Here is a 16285-nt window from a genome sequence, read left to right on the forward strand (position 1 = left end):
CAATCAATTACCCTTTTCTAGGCAACATAGAAGGGGGGGGGACTTTTTTCTTATTTCCACACAACAGCTCTAAGGTGTATTAAAGACATAGTTCAATGTTGAAAATGAGTGGTCTTCCCCTTCAAGGGGTCTATAGATGCATGAGACAGTTGAAACAAGAATAGTAGCCTGCTATCAAATTAAAAAGCAAAAATCAGAAATGATGGGACACAAGTACATAGTATGGAGTCAAAACATTTCTACAATGTCCCTTTACTGTAGAGAAGGAAAATGCCACACAAAGACCTTTATCCAATTTATTGAACAGTTATTGTGATCAGACATGTCTGAGGTACATTATGTGATTGTATTGTGGTGGTAGAAAAGGGAGTGTGGCATAAAAAAAACTGGCAGTCCCACATCCTCTCTCGACACATGAACATGAACAATAATGAATGCATGAACAATTCATTAACAATTTACTTCTGGTGACTAAAACGTAGACTAAAATGGGTACCTCACACAAAAAAAAGATCAATGTTTCACTTAATCCAATGCACTACTCTTAAAAATGGCAAATTCTAAGTAGGAAAAGAAAAACAATAATATAGATGTTTTCTGTCTTTGAAATACAAACGATATACACTGTATAGCCTGTCTCTGATTTAGCACCAGATGAGACATGAAAAACAATTTTGTAGGATAGTCACTAATGAGTGATCACTTGAATCTGTTTGATTCAAAGGAGGTGCATCATGCCTCTCATCCAGGAAAATAACATAACCCGTCCCAACAAATTCAGAGTCAAGAGATGACCCCCGCTCCCAGAAGAAAACAAAAAACAAAACAAAAACTGCCCAGTTGTGATGAGGTAATGGCAAGATGGAATCTCGCTCTTTCTGTCCAATGAACCTGAGGTACACAAACAACACAGGAAGCAGCAAGAATATCAGATAATAGGAATATAACATAGACAAGAGAATAAACATGCTATTCAAAAAGGTCTGCAAACACAAGTGCTTCCAGTCCCAGACAAAACCTCTTGTTACTTGCCCTCCAGTACGCATAAGGCAGAAAAGCAAGGAGAACGTTACATTTTCAAAATGTCATAATATAGCAGCACACTCAAGTGAATCACAATAAGGCAATGTCATCTTTGTGTAAGACTAGAAAAAGAAAAGCTTAATAGCAGCAAGAGGAAGATGTCTATAATATAAACACTTTGGAATTATATCTTTCAAATTGTTCACAAAAATAAAACTTTAAAAGCATCAACAATGTTAATGTTTAAAGCAGGTGTGTTTTTTTCTTATACAAAATGTTTTTGGCTTTTTGCACCACTAAACATGCGAGAAAATAATAAAATAAAGTAAATTTCTGTCATAAATGTCAAACCGAGTATATCCTCTCATGGAAAATTTGGTTATATATTGAAGAGAAATTTTCATATCAACCCCTGCCCATGACTTTAAAGATGATGGAATCTTGAGGCATTTCTTTTTTCTTTTAGTTTTTTAACTCAGTTTGGAGAACATCTTACATAAACAAGCAAAACACGTACAAGAAAGTAATATTTAGGACACAGAATGTATGCAATTCTTTCAAAGAACCATCGCAAAGTTTGGCTATGAATTAGGCAAACCAAAAATTCAAGTAAGGTTAAATGAATGAATGTTATAAAAAATAAAGCTTAATTTATACTTCTTCACACAACGCTTTAAACAAGCGTTTTGTTTTTTTTACAAAAATGACGCTAAAAAAAGAAAAAAAAATACAATTTTGTCATTTTTGTCAAGCGCCACGGTCGTATGACGAAATATAAATTAGCCTTAAGTCTATACGTGACTTGGCTTTCGTAGGTTTGCATTGCAACTGATTTGGTTCCATAGTTCAACACAACTATAAAATGGAAAACCACATCTAACCTGTCGTGGGATAGCTTTCAATACAATGTGCATCACCCCAATTGGGAATCCAGCCCACAGAAAAAAAAGAATAACTTAAGAGAAAAACAAAACATAACATAACCCTAATACCCCACCTGAATCTCCTCAACTACCATCCCCTTTCTATTCTTAAGGAGTGTTTTAAAAGTGCATTTAGATTGATCCGAGCCCCTTCCCCGCAAACAACCACTTAATTTAGTTTTCTTCTAATCAATGGTTAGATTGATACCGGAGAAAATGATGGGTTAAACTCTGTGCACTAGTGATGCTAATCTTGGGGGGACGACCCGCTTATTTGTGAATAAATTGACCCGCCCCGCTAAAAAAGTGAAATTGTCTGACTCGACCCGCGGGTTACGGGCCAACCCTTGCATCACTACCGTGCACCCAAACTGTGTACTGCACCCTCTTCATCAGAAGGTATCAGACAATGGCAGACACCAGGGAACTTGTTATGGTGTGCTGCTCAAGTATCGTGCAGCATTTGAATAACTAAATAGATTAAGATAACGCTCCGCTCAACTGTCTGTTAATCATTCAGCACTATCTCCCATTTTCTTACACTTTCTGTATACTTTCCTTCTCAAACCTCCTGATATCTCTCACAAACATTTAACCACTTATCTCTATTCTCTATATGCTTTGTTGTACGTCAATAGTGACGATAGAAGATCTAAAAGCTCACAAGCTTGTAGATCTGCTATCATCATGGAATGTTCGCCGGATGTTCATAATGACATGCCCACTAAAGGGACTCTAGGGTTCCTGTGGTTAAACCTGCTTCCCGTTCATCTCTCTACCGTCCAACCATGGCCAAACCTGCAACACTACTTAGCACGACAAAAACTGTCCCCCAATCAGTACAGTTAAACTACTGTATACACCCAATCTCTTTCTAATTAACATATAGGAGCTACACTGAGAACAAGGAACAACCGTTATTAAGAGTCTAGGGGTCAAATGCAAATACAATAAGGTGAATATTGGCCTGTTGACTTGTTGACATGGCAGTGAAATCAAGACCTCAATAAACAATGCTGATCTTGATGATATTAAGCACCCCCCCCCCCCCCGCCCAAATCCCTCTCTTGAGTGGGCCCAGCCCACTTCTGGCCAGCACAGATGAGCATAAATAGCAAGCAGTGCTAAGAGGTGCACAATACACTAAATAGCAGGAGTCACTACTGTATCTAGCACTCCCCCTATTGGACAACAGCTTGGTTTAAATGCCATGTATAATCAGCACATCATTTATATGCACGCACACGTGCACACAGACACACACAACTACTAGACATGTTTCCTGTACATTGGAAACTGAATACAAATCACAGTTGAGAAGAAACTGTGAAAATGATAAATGCTTATTCAAGATAAATGCAACTAAGTCATATCTTAACTGTAATAATAACGAATACATTATTTATGATACATTTATTTCTTGTTATGCTAGATGTTATGAAAAGAAATATGTATATATCATATAATAATGCTTTTTTTTCAAGTAAGAAAATATATTTAGGTTTCCATTCTGGCAACCTAAGGAACTATCAAGTTTTCAAAAATGTACTGTTTTAAATAGGCTGTGTGATTATATGTGGCCCATATAACAGGTCAAAGTATGACCACTCAGTACTAAAGGGGAAAAGGGAGAAAAACAAAACCTATCTTCACTGTCATTTCAAAAAGTTATCAGTTGCTGGTTCAGCAAGCTCAAAGACTGTTACACCGTCCATTGTGGGAGCCAACATAATGTAATTGCTGAATCACTGGAGCTTATAGGTTGACTTGACATCTTTAATGGCAGCTCATGACTTGATGTTTACGCCACGTTGCTGCCGCAAGCTCTTTGTTCAGCAGGGCGATTGGCAGGGCGAGTTCATAGGTTCACGTCGCGTACATCTGTAGGGGTGCTTGCCTGGTCTTGCTGCTCCATTGCTTTGTTGCCTGCTCGGACACTGCTCTCCTGCCTCTGCTGTTGGTCCTCCCGCAGAGTGCTGGCCAGCACGCGCTCGATTTGCTCCTGGCACTCCCTCAGGCAATCCTAGAACAAAAGGGTCAAAGGTTATTATTTGTTATTAACATACACGCGTGTCGCTCCACATGTACAGATTAATAAATGATCTGATGCATACACTCTGGACATTTGCACACACAACTGAACGGCTTTGGTCACATGCATGGCATACCAACAGGGAATTATGAGTCTTAAGGTAGGTGGTCCCGTCTGTGTAATGAGCGGAACAATGGGTACCAGCACACTCCCAATACCAATGACACGGTGCACCTAGTCACTTGGTGGGCACAAGAATCCTCTCTAACATGGGGGAGGTGGGGGGGAAACATTCCTGATAGATCTAATATGGAGGTCAGTACCAGAGCTCAAAAGTGTTGCATCCGCAACATGTTGTAAACTTGTAGATCGGCTATTTTCGGTGTGCGACCATGTATAAATTCGGCTTTATATGTCAGTTGAATACTTCACAGGCCGCGGTTGAAAGTGATTAGCCTATGCTGCCCGCACAAAGTTTACAATGGCTCTTTTACTGATACAAAATTAAAATAATGACAATACTTCCAAATGTTGAAAGTATGCATGTGTACATGGCTAAGGTTTTGAGCCACATTCGGAGTAACACTGATCTGCGCCAGACCCCCGACCTGCAAGTATATTATAACTTTGCGCAATAGCGCATGCTTAAAAAGAACCGATCTACAAGCTAACATTCTGTACTATCAGTGTTGATAGCTTGTAAATCTGTTCTTTTTGCGCATGTGACAACCTTATACTCTGCCGTTTAAATGCGCTGCTCCACGGATCTGCAGCTGCCTGACAACAGACAACTGACAACAAAGTTTTGCAGCGTTACTTGAATCAGTGATACTGTATGTAACCAGTAAGACTCCCTAATCGGGAGATAAGCGACCGTAGGTCACATGTATACAGAAGAGGGCTGTAACGGCGATTAAGCCCCCGAGTTACGGCATTTTATGTGAGCTGCAGTGGCAGGGGGTCCTCCACTGGGGGCGCCACCACTTTTGCATCCGTTCTGGAGCACCAGGAGTGGGTGGTCCCCGGGAATGCCCCGTGAGCAGCCCCGTTGGGGTGGTCATTTGGTAATTTGTCCACATGTGCTCATTTTTTACACTTGGGGGTCCCCGAGGCAGCTGGGGGTCCCTGGAGCTCCGGGGGTCCTTGGAGGGTGTAGTTTGGCAGGTAAGGAGTGTGTGTGCAAAATGTGGCATGGATGGGGGCAATGGGTGCGGAGATATGAGCAGGGCAAAAGTGTGACGTGTGTGACGGAGTGACGGAGTGACGGACGGACACCTCGAGCAGCTTTCTGTAGTAAGTGCGACCTACGGTCGCAATAATATTACTGTTTTGGCAGCTGTAATAAGTTACACTACTCGTTACTGGGTAAAGTCATAATATTACACAACATACAATATTACTAAGTAATGCGTTAATGGCCAGCACTGCTGGTGCATGGTGAGTAATGTTGGCTAGGTGAGCAATTAGCAAATTGAGCTAGACTGGGTGACAACCACGAAGAGAGTGGTGACATCTGGAGAGACAGAGGACGGGCGGAGAGACGGCGACCCCGGGTGGAGTGGGTTGGCAGCCCAAACCACTTCTTCCGTGAGGAAGAACCCAAAAGCTACAGATAAAACCTGCAAGGATGGTTTAAAAATCCACCAAGGCAGAACGAGATGTTCTTGTCTAGCAGCAATGATGAAGATGCAACGCACAGAAGAATGCCCACTTCTGGTCAGACGAAGGAGGAGCCAAGCCCGGAGTCAACCCACAGTGCCTAGAGCCTCCTAGTGTCGCCAACACTTGCTGCTAACATCTCACCTGCCACCCTAAACCCTTACCCCCTAATTAGCACTGTCTCTTACTCCCCTCAAGAGACAGTGGGGGCAGTAGCATGCCACTCGGACACAGGCCGGGGTCTGATCAGTCTTGGTCGGGTCGCCTGGTGGAGGGTGTCTGTTGCAAGATCCAAAACACCCAGTGACTCCAGGAAACAACACTGATGATGTGTCCAAGTCCACCAGTAGATGTGTTTTGTTTACAGCTAATCAGTTAAAAATGTGAGTGAAATGTAAGTGCTATTAATATTAATTATTCATTGTTTTAACAATCATCAATACTCAATTATCAAAATAATGTGTTGCAGCCCTAAAGGGAACCCTCTTTTTCCATGTCCTCCTCCTCTTTCTATTCTCCCTGCCGATCTGGAAGAGATGTGGGAGGTCTGCCTTAGCAAGCCGACAGCGGGGACCTTAAAGAATGTACCGGGGCTCGCAAAGAGGCCAACATTCCTTTGAAATGTACGGATAATTAGAACCTGATGGGCCGCAGTCGGAGCGCCTGTTGTGACGGCTGGGTTGCGGGGCCCATGATGCCATGGCAACATAATAACCACAAGCCAATGGGGGAGTGTTGTTGTTCCTCTGACTGGCTATGGCCTTTATAGACTTTTGGGCTTGCATCAGTCCCTTCCTCCATCAGGTTGTGTAGTAATGCAACAATGCATGATGGAAGATTTTTCTACACACATTTTACACTTACTGTACATTGGTCAACCTGAAGGAGCGTGCAGTATGTAGGTGTGAAGATAACTTTGGAGAGCTTTGTTTATCTCTCCACTGGCCTTTCCCCTGGAAAGATGGCCCTTGGCTTCAATGCATTAGGAACATATTCCTCTACCAGGAGGGGCACACAGCTAAAGTGGGAGAAATTTGAAGGAACTGCCTGTATCCTACCACAAGAATGTGGGCCCAGGGTTCTAAGAAGACATTCCCTCTGCTGTTGCTCTTTATAGCAAGCAGTCATGCTCCCCAGCCAAGAGCCACAGGCTCCCCCTCCCTTTCTCTCTCTCTCTCTCTCTCTCTCTCTATGAAAAGTAAATAGCTTCAATCTGCGACAATGGCAGCCATCAACAGTGTTTACTAGAAAGTTCTCTATGCTCCTAACCTGAGATGTTATGAATACCATTGGTAAAGTACTGCTGTGTATGTAATAATCAACACTGATAAGTAGCAACTATATCAACAGATGTTATATTTCCACACTCCCTATGGTTACTCACCACCTCTGTGTTGGTGATCTTAGCCAGCAGGTCTGTCAGGTTGTCTCGACTCAACGTCTGGTCGGTGTTGTCCAAATGCAGGCCGCAGACGGCCGCTCCCACACTGCCGGTGGCAATCATGGAAGGTGGGTTCATGGCGAAGCGGAAATCTGGTGGGGAGGGAGAACCAACAGAAATACTTTAGTTTATCACATGTCAATCACTGTCATGGTAATAATTCGAGGCAATAGTGCAAGATGATTATCACCATTTCGATCTGTGTGACATAGCATAGTGCAGTTTCACTCAGCCCAAGGGAAGAAAGAGGAGCGGATGATGAGTGCAAAGCATCTGAATCACCTACAAAATGCATCTATCCCAGCTGAACCTGATTTTCCCACAGACTTTTGAGTTTCGACACAACCACACCGGTGTGGAACCTGTGTGGTTTTCTTAACCAAGAGCCTCAGCTGTGATTAGAAAAACAGAGCATGCATCCTCCTACTCAGACTCCCTCTGGTCCCCCGTCCCGGCTCAGAGATTTAAGTGACAACAGGCTTGGATGGAAGAGGAAAAGGAAGCGATTGACCACATTCACATGGCAGCCGTTTTTCTCTTATATCATACTGGGTGGTAGGGGGTGTATGATGTAAGCTGATGATGTCAATTCACCTAGTTAGTGTCTCTGAATAGCACCATACTGTAGATTGTAGACGCTGTGTACAAAGACCCAGTCAAACATACAAACTATCTAGATCCACCATATACCCAATAAATACCAATACTGGTTCCACAACACAGGCACACTTTTATTAAGTGCTGGATTACTGCAATCCCCAAGGCCCTACACAAGCCAACCCAGTGAATAACAATAGTCAGAACATTGGCTTGGCTAACTCCTACCTTCAAAGAGGATATGACCGATAGCTCTGGCTAGCTCCTGGAGAGTAGCCCGCCACACTATGCTTATCCTCTCCTCCAAGGCCCAGCTGTCCATAGGAGGAGCTCTATCTATGTTAAGAATAACATCTCGACTCCATATAAAACTCCAAACATTTACGTTACAGCACAACCACCGCAGGCCTTGCTTTTTTTTCTCTCCCTGCGGCTGTTTTGTGCTGGGGTATAACCAGCTGCTTATGAATAGCGGAGGCGACCACTGAAAAACACCCAAATAAATAAATAAATAAAATAAGACTAAAGTGACACAAACCCTAAACGCATTCATCAACCAAAATTTTGTCTTGTGAGTCTAGGTGGCGGTGCGCTATATACACTTTCTAGGATATAAAAACATGTTAATGGAATTTAAATACCAGGCAAAGGGGAGCCACAGAAGGGAAGATGCAGGGGACATCTGAATTTGTGCTGCAGAGCCAAAATAGTTTGTTTTAGAAATGCACACAAAGGCAGTGAAGGAAGGAAGGAAGGAAGGAAGATCGCTGGCCCGCTGCCCTGACTATTTAAACCTGCTAGCTTCTCTGTCAACAAACAATACAGAGAGAGCAGCCCTGAAAATCAGCTGCACCTGAGTCATAGTGCACTGCTTGTGCATGGGTGTGTGTGTGTGTGTGTGCGTGTGTGCGCATGTGTGTGTCATCTGAGTGGGTGGCTAATCTAAACACTGCACTGCAACAATTCTCCCAGGCTCTTTGGAATGAGGGCTCCTGCTATGTCCACTGAGCAAAGCAAATGTTTCATTGGCTAAGTACATTTGCACATACCTCTGCGTTTAACCGATCCGAACTATTAGGAGCAGTGGACGGCTGCTGAACAGTCAGTTAGTGCGTAGTTCAAGAACACTTTGACACGATACTTGGGAGGAGCCAGGAACAAACAGGGGGAACCTTTCCGATTCCCCCTGCAACCGCTCTACCCCCTGAGCAACTGCTGTACACCGCCTACTGTAAGCTCTAAAACACAGCTTTTAGCAGCTGTTCCATAGCTAAGACAATCCACACTAAAAGATAGGCTCTGGTGTGGAGACTGAGACCCGCAAAGAGGATGGGGTAAGCCCAGCCAGAAGACCTTGTTCAGAAAAGGAAGAGGTCAGCAGCGTCATCATCACAGATGACTCACAGTGGGAAAATGTGCGTGGTGAATGTGGGAACAAAAGCAAGTAAAAGAGCAAGCGTGTGAGCGAGTAAGAAAGTAGAAGAAAATAAAATGATATGTGAAATGATACATGGCTGTTTTACCTGTGGCACAGAGGGCAATGAATGTGTGTGTGTGCTTGCGGACCACATCCAGCTTGTCTTTGGGCAGGGGAAGTCTGCGAATGATGTGCTCCACAAAGTCATTTGGAATGACCGAGGCCATGTTCCACTTCAATTTCCCCAGCACCACCAACTCCCATTCCTGCAAGACAAGGACAGAGAAGAAGGCAATTTAATGGAAAAACACTCAAAGTATTAAGAGAAACATCTTGTGTATTAAGTAGGCTATAATGGTCAGTCAGTATAGAGCTAACTCTATTGGTTTGTGATATGTACTAAATCAGAGGGTGAAATGACATGATGCCATGCATTCACCATTAAAGTTCACAGTCCAACCCCATTTTCAGAGGAAATGACTCTGTAATAAGAGTAACATTTCTCCCTCTTTATCTCTCCTTGCTGTCTCTCATTATCTGCATGCCTTTCTCATTCCTCTCATCCTTTGTCCTCATACTGCCGGCATGTGATGAGCTGCTTAGAGTCTCTGCCAAACAGACAGCTAGCCACTTACTTCCTGTCACAAGCCTCAACCAGCTAAAATGGCTTTTGCACCAACTTAAGTAGCTGTGGGGAGCCAGTTTTGCAAATAAGCCCCAAAACCCTAGAGGAAATGGTACTGCCAGTTATTTAGTGTTTCTAACACTAACCCCATAAATCATAAGTAATCCATCCCTGATGTGTTCATCTTAGCATCCTTTAACCATGTACTATCAACACCTGATGTGGCACACTACAACATGGTTTAAAATATGTTCTTCCTCCAGTGAATGCACTCAATAGAAAGGATAAGGTAAATGGCATGCCTTAGGATCCATATCGTAATAACCAGAATTACATTTTTAAATCAGCCACTGATTGTGTATAGTTGATTTTCTGATATTGCTATAAAAGTGAATAAATAAAGATTTGTGTGTTATAACTCTATACTGATAGAACTGCGTGTGTAATCAAATTTTACAGGTGCAGAAAGAAATACTTGGGGTAATCATTTTGTGAAGGCTACATCCTCGGCCTTCACCAAAGTTAATTAAAAAGTAAAAAAAATAGCACATCTGGACACATACAGACATACTCCCTTTTGAACAGAGATTAAGAAGCTCCTTCATAGAATACGAGCTCAAGGTCTCTTAGATATGGAGAGAAACTTTATGAAACGCATGCCTGTTATTCACTCTCAACATGGATAAAAGTGTTATTCAGGTGGGGGTCAATTCTCTATTTGGACATTATAGTCCAGTGCTTCTCAAACTTTTAAATACCCAGTTAGGTATGCAAATTTAGGTCATAGAGACCCCCAAATGAGTGTACAAATCCATTTGGTTCCATTCGTACACTCTGCGTTTGCCGGGCCAGATATCACTGGCGGGCCCATTTAGGCCCTTTTAACGGCACATTACCGCAGCTACAGTGGGATAATGTTACTTTTTTTTTTTTAAATATATACAATTTTAACTATTATTCTAACTTATAGCATTATTAACTAATTTGTTGTATCAGAAAATCAATGCACTTCCCTGCTCTGGTATGCAGGGCAGGGTTGCAATGCATTTCTTGACATGAGATACATTCTAATCATTACTGAACAGAACATTTCTGGATGAGATTATAATCTCTTTCTGCATTTCTCTTTTGATGAAGTGGCGTCTCGCTCCAAGGCATGAGTTCTCGCCTAATGGTATGAAGAGCATGGCATTGATGTTAGCCATGTGCTAGGGGTTTCTCAATCACCAGATATGATCCCCATTGACATTTATGAAACATTCTGGCACAGTGTCCAATACATCAGTTCCTCATCATTATAAAGACAGACAACCAAAGTATCACTGTATTACTCGTGATTAGCATGGACCTTGCCTTCTAACAGATGACTGGGTTTGAACTATGCCAGACAAACATGACTGACGGAAAATACTTTTATTTTGGCCCATTTAGTGTGTGTGTGTGTGTGTGTGTGTGTGTGTGTGTGTGTGTGTGTGTGTGTGTGTGTGTGTTGTGTGTATATGTATATGTATATGTATATGTATATGTATATATATATATATATAAGTTTCACTTCATTGGAAATTATCATGTACTTGCAAATGCAACTGTTAAAAGGGCCTAAATTGGCCCGCCAGTGATATCTGGCCCGGCAAACGCCGAGTGTACGAATGGAACCAAATGGATTTGTACACTCATTTGGGGGTCTCTATGACCTAAATTTGCATACCTAACTGGGTATTTAAAAGTTTGAGAAGCACTGGACTATAATGTCCAAATAGAGAATTGACCCCCACCTGAAGAACGCTTTTATCCATGTTGAGAGTGAATAACAGGCATGCGTTTCATAAAGTTTCTCTCCATATCTAAGAGACCTTGAGCTCGTATTCTATGAAGGAGCTTCTTAATCTCTGTTCAAAAGGAAGTATGTCTGTATGTGTCCAGATGTTCTTTTTTTAAACTTTTTAATTAACTTTTGTGAAGGCCGAGGATGTAGCCTTCACAAAATGATTACCCCAAGTATTTCTTTCTGCACCTGTAAAATTTGATTACACACGCAGTTCTATCAGTATAGAGTTATAACACACAAATCTTTATTTATTCACTTTTATAGCAATATCAGAATGCCTTTGAATGTGTTCTGGCCTATCATCTAATGCCTTAGAAAGAAATTGGCCAAACTTACTTAGTGACCCCTGCTCTAGACTAAGTGAAGCGAACCCGAGTTGGATCTTTTTGTGACGCGTTGTGAGCTTGTAGATTGGCTATTTTGTTGTTCCCCCCGGAATATTGAAGCTGGGATTCAAGTAGTTAATGAATTCATTGTATAACATTAGTAGAAGAGGGTTCTGGTTAGGGTGAAGGTGTCAGTTTTTTTCTCCCCTTCTCACAGTGATACGGAAACAGTGACTAATTCAACTTCTCATTGGTTTCCTCTTTTTGGAGATGTGTCAGCCAAAAACACCCAAAACCCAAGGCTGGGAGGGACGTCCCCCCATGCCCGCCTCTCATACGGGGCAGTCCAGGACACAGAACGAGGTGATGTTCACACACAGTGAACCCATGTGACTCTCAGTCATTCATTATGGGCTTCCTACTTACCTCACCTACCACACATATGCTAACATTTAACCTCTGCTAGCCCCTGTGGAGAATCTTAAAACTAAAAGACGAGTAGGGTGGAGGACCAAGTTGCTGGGCTCGCTTCCTGGCTAGCTGCCCCCACCACCCGGAACCCTTGCGTTCCAGCTGTAGCACCGGCAGCGATGGTGGTTATTTGAGAGGAACTACCACTGTGTCTTCCCAGCGACTATATGCATCCTGTGAGGACATCCTGGAATCTAAAACATTACGATGTATAGCATCAAACAGACTGAACATTTCCCCCTCCCCCCAAAAAAGCTGGAGTTAAGAGGAGAGGATGTATGGTTCCTCAGGAACCATTAGGTCTGATGAATACAATCTCATTGTCTCTCTGTGCAAGAAATGCATAAATACAAACCATTATTGTGTAATCCATGTAGGATCAGATAGGAGAAGACGGAGATAATGACATAATGGTCCGATAAAACTAGTCCCTTTTCTCCAAAACAACTAGCAGTTACTGACAAGGACAACTTTAGTGAGCTGACAAGATCATATATTATATTATGATGACAATCATAATTGCCACTAGATGGCATCACAGGCCACTTCAGTTCACATAAGTCATTTTAGTTCTGTTCAAAGAAGGGATGTTGCCTGAATTGTATGCAGTTTAACTTATTAATGAAAATGGGACACTTCCTGTTAACCAATTCAGTTATTATCAAATAATGTATAGGAATGGTACTGCAATTTACGCCATCATTAATATGGCCATTGAAACATAAGCCTGTATACTTCTTACCAGCAATTCCCGTGGTGTGATGGAGTTGTCTGTGTACATGCATAGCTTTTCTGCTGATAGTGGCCGACTCTCCTTTAATTTGAAGGCAAGGAACATGCAGACTGCTGCCAGAAGTTGTAAATAACACTTTCTGGTGGGCATCACAGCTAAAAATCTGTCCAAATAATTAATGGCCAAAGGAAAGACATCCTCTTCACTCTTCTCCACTTCGCACACCTATCAAAACAGGGAGAGAGACAGAGAAAAATAAATCATTGCACCATTATTGCATAGGCCAACCTTGGCAAAACTAACCTCAAAACTTGCCTTAGATTAGGCCTTGAAGCAAAGGACAGGTTTAACATGCGGCTGATGGTCAAAGTTTAAATCACATCACAATTATTCGAAATGTCTTTGGTCAAACAGGCAAAGTAAGACACGGCGCAAAACAAAACTCATCAGCCGGTGTGTAATAGGAAGTGGTGCCATTGGCCTCTTACACCCACGCTATTCACCTCGCCTGCACCATCTTTTTCAAAAAATGATTATAATTATAAATAAATTATCTAAAAGTCGGGAATTGCGTGCAAAATGTCAACGTGTTATTCAAGAACCGTTTCCAACAGTTGCAAAGACTGTCGGACAACATTTAGGCTGATGTTTATCTCCTCAAAAATGAAAGTGGTTTTGCATGGCATGCTGTTAGGAGGCTCGCGTTTTCAGAAATTCACTATAATTATTGGGAACGGAGAATATGCATCATTATTTGACGTAAATTAACCTCAACCCCTCTTCTATCATACAAGTAAACCAGTTCAACAAATCCCCCCAGATGTCTAGCTTAAATCTATAATGTAAATAGGCCTAATAACCGGAAAACTCGCCCCAAAACACGCTCTCCCCCATTTTTTTTCGCGGACCGCTCACTTCCAGTTCTTGTATTCTTGTATTTGTTTTACTGAGGATAACGTTAGAAATAAGTTCAGGGTTAGGCATAGTTTTACTGAGGTTACGTTTAGGAATACAGTTAGTTTGTGACACCGTTTTACTGAGGTCACGTTTAGGAATAAGGTTAGGCTTTAGGCATAGTTTACTGAGGTTACGTTTTTGGAATAAGGTTAGCTTTAGGCATAGTTTTACGTTTAGGAATAAGGTTAGGTATTAGTCATAGTTTATTGAGGTTACGTTTAGGAATACCAGGTGGCGACCGTTCCGAGGTCGCCGGATTTGCCCCGGGGCGACTGTGTTTTGGGGCGAGCGTTTTGGTATTCGACTTTGAAGCTCAGTATGTTCACCATGGTGGAATTTCCGACGCTCCCACGCCTTTGGGTGAGTCATTTTCATTCAATGGTTAAAACACAAGTTGTGACAGTTGTGCACTAAACTTCACTGCACTAAAACAACGTAATGCCCATATAGACCCCCAACATTATGTGTATGGTTTAACACAGGTTCTCAAAGTGGGGTCCCAGGGGTCCTGGGGGGGGGGGGGGGGGGGGTACCAACTACCAGGGGGTTCCCAGCAAAGTGAGTTCATTTTGCATTCATTTCAGTTTAACCACTTGAGCCCTGTATATACATTGGCTATATGACAATAGCCGATCTACAAGATTACAACGCGTTGCGATGCAATTGTGAGCTTGTAGATCTGCCTGTTGGAATATTTTTATATTTTAACACAAAACTTGTGTGTTGTGGGGGTCCCTGCTACAAAATGTTTTCAGATGGGGGGAGGGGGGTCCGCGGCCAAATACATCAATGTGGGGGTCCTTGACATGGAAAAAGTTTGAGAACCACTGGTTTAACATGCAAAATGTCCCAAAACAGTCCCTGGTCCAATTCCATTTCAGTTATTAGGCATTCAACGTGATCAGTGCATTAAAACGGCCAACAACAAACCTCTTGCATCCACCCCGCAACCATTCGTCTCATAAAAGGCTCGATGTCCTTCTGGACACACTTGAAGTAGGAGCACTGCGGTAAGAACCTGTCCTCGATTGTTAGTAAACTTTGCAACACTCTCTCGTCATAGTAGATGTTGGGGTCGGCCTGGCCTCTCCTAACCGCTGTGTCCGACTCGAAGCAAAGCAGTTCCATGGTGGTGGTTCTCTTGCTTGATCTTCTCCTCTGCGACAAATAATAAAGTACAAAATAAGTTAACACGACAACGATGTCGCCAGGATCATGGGGACAACAGTGTGCACGGGGAGGAGAGGTGGCTGCTGGAACGCAGCATTACATGAGGAGATCTGCAGGGTTGTTCCAGCCTCTAGCTTTCAGCCTCTTCCTCTAGTCGTCAGCAAACATAGACACTCTGCAACGTGCTGCTTTCCTCTCGTTGGACCAGGGCTCCACTCTTTGAAGGGAGAGCCTCTTTCTTTGGTGTTTCGACCGGGTGGGAGTGGTTTTGAGGCATGGTTTAGTGAGGGTTATGGCATATAACCACGCCCACCTGGGCGAAACACCAAAGAAAGAGGGAGTCCCCTACTTTGAATCCAGCGTTGCCAGATTCTGCGACAGAAATAAGCAACCAGGTCTATGAAAAAAACAAACCCAAAAGAAGCGAGTAGGCAACAACAAAAATAGCAGATCTACAAGCTTGTAGATCTGCTATTTTCAAAAAGAGAAAAAAATATTCTTGGAGAAAAAGAAAAGACGTAGCCTAATTTTGGAACATTTTTGAAACATTTTAACAACACAAATCTTGTATGGGGTCCCTCCTTGGTATAACATATTTTCAGATTGTGGGTCCTTCACATGAAAATGTTTAAGAACCACTGGTTTAAACGACATTAGGAAACAAGCCCAAATAAGCAACCACACTTTAGTGCTTTTATGAGCGATCCAGTTTAGAGGACCTATTGTAAATTGTACTTCCATGTACTGTTTCCATGTCTTTCTAAATAAAGTGCTTCAATCAATCAATCAGAAACAAGCCCGCAAACTACCAATATTATTTACAAGCGACTTAAAAATAAGAAAAATAAGCCCAAAGTCGCTTAGAATAAGCGGACATGGCAACCTTGTTTGAAGCGTGCACCAACGCTGGATGTGACGCAGGCATTCTGTCCCAACAGTTGGCTTTAGTGTTAAGTTTGAACATTCGGCGACAGCAACACTGACATATTATGTAGTTATCCACTCGCTGTATGGAGAAGAGCGAACCCGGATGAATGCCACCTCACTGAGCTACGAACAGTGGTGGAAAAAGTACTCACATTT

At 42.5% G+C, this 16285-nt stretch overlaps 1 protein-coding gene across 2 annotated transcripts; it reads right to left on the reverse strand.

The window, feature by feature from the left end:
- Positions 1-282: 282 nt before the first annotated feature.
- Positions 283-15386, reverse strand: LOC311040203 (G1/S-specific cyclin-D2-like). 2 transcript variants are annotated; one of them, XM_084050324.1, is made up of 6 exons: positions 14963-15386; positions 13085-13300; positions 9199-9358; positions 7022-7170; positions 3844-3969; positions 283-891 (listed from the first exon to the last, which is right to left on the reverse strand). In XM_084050324.1, exons 1-6 carry the CDS (start codon positions 15158-15160, stop codon positions 784-786), a joined length of 957 nt encoding a protein of 318 aa, XP_083906450.1. In that variant the 5' UTR covers positions 15161-15386; the 3' UTR covers positions 283-783. The 2 variants fall into 2 exon arrangements, with proteins under 2 accessions (XP_083906450.1, XP_083906451.1); XM_084050325.1 differs by having other exon boundaries at positions 283-3969; positions 14963-15384.
- Positions 15387-16285: the final 899 nt, after the last annotated feature.

This window comes from Gymnoscopelus microlampas (genome assembly GCF_963454915.1).
Source record: "Gymnoscopelus microlampas genome assembly, chromosome: 23".
Lineage (NCBI taxonomy): Eukaryota > Metazoa > Chordata > Actinopteri > Myctophiformes > Myctophidae > Gymnoscopelus > Gymnoscopelus microlampas.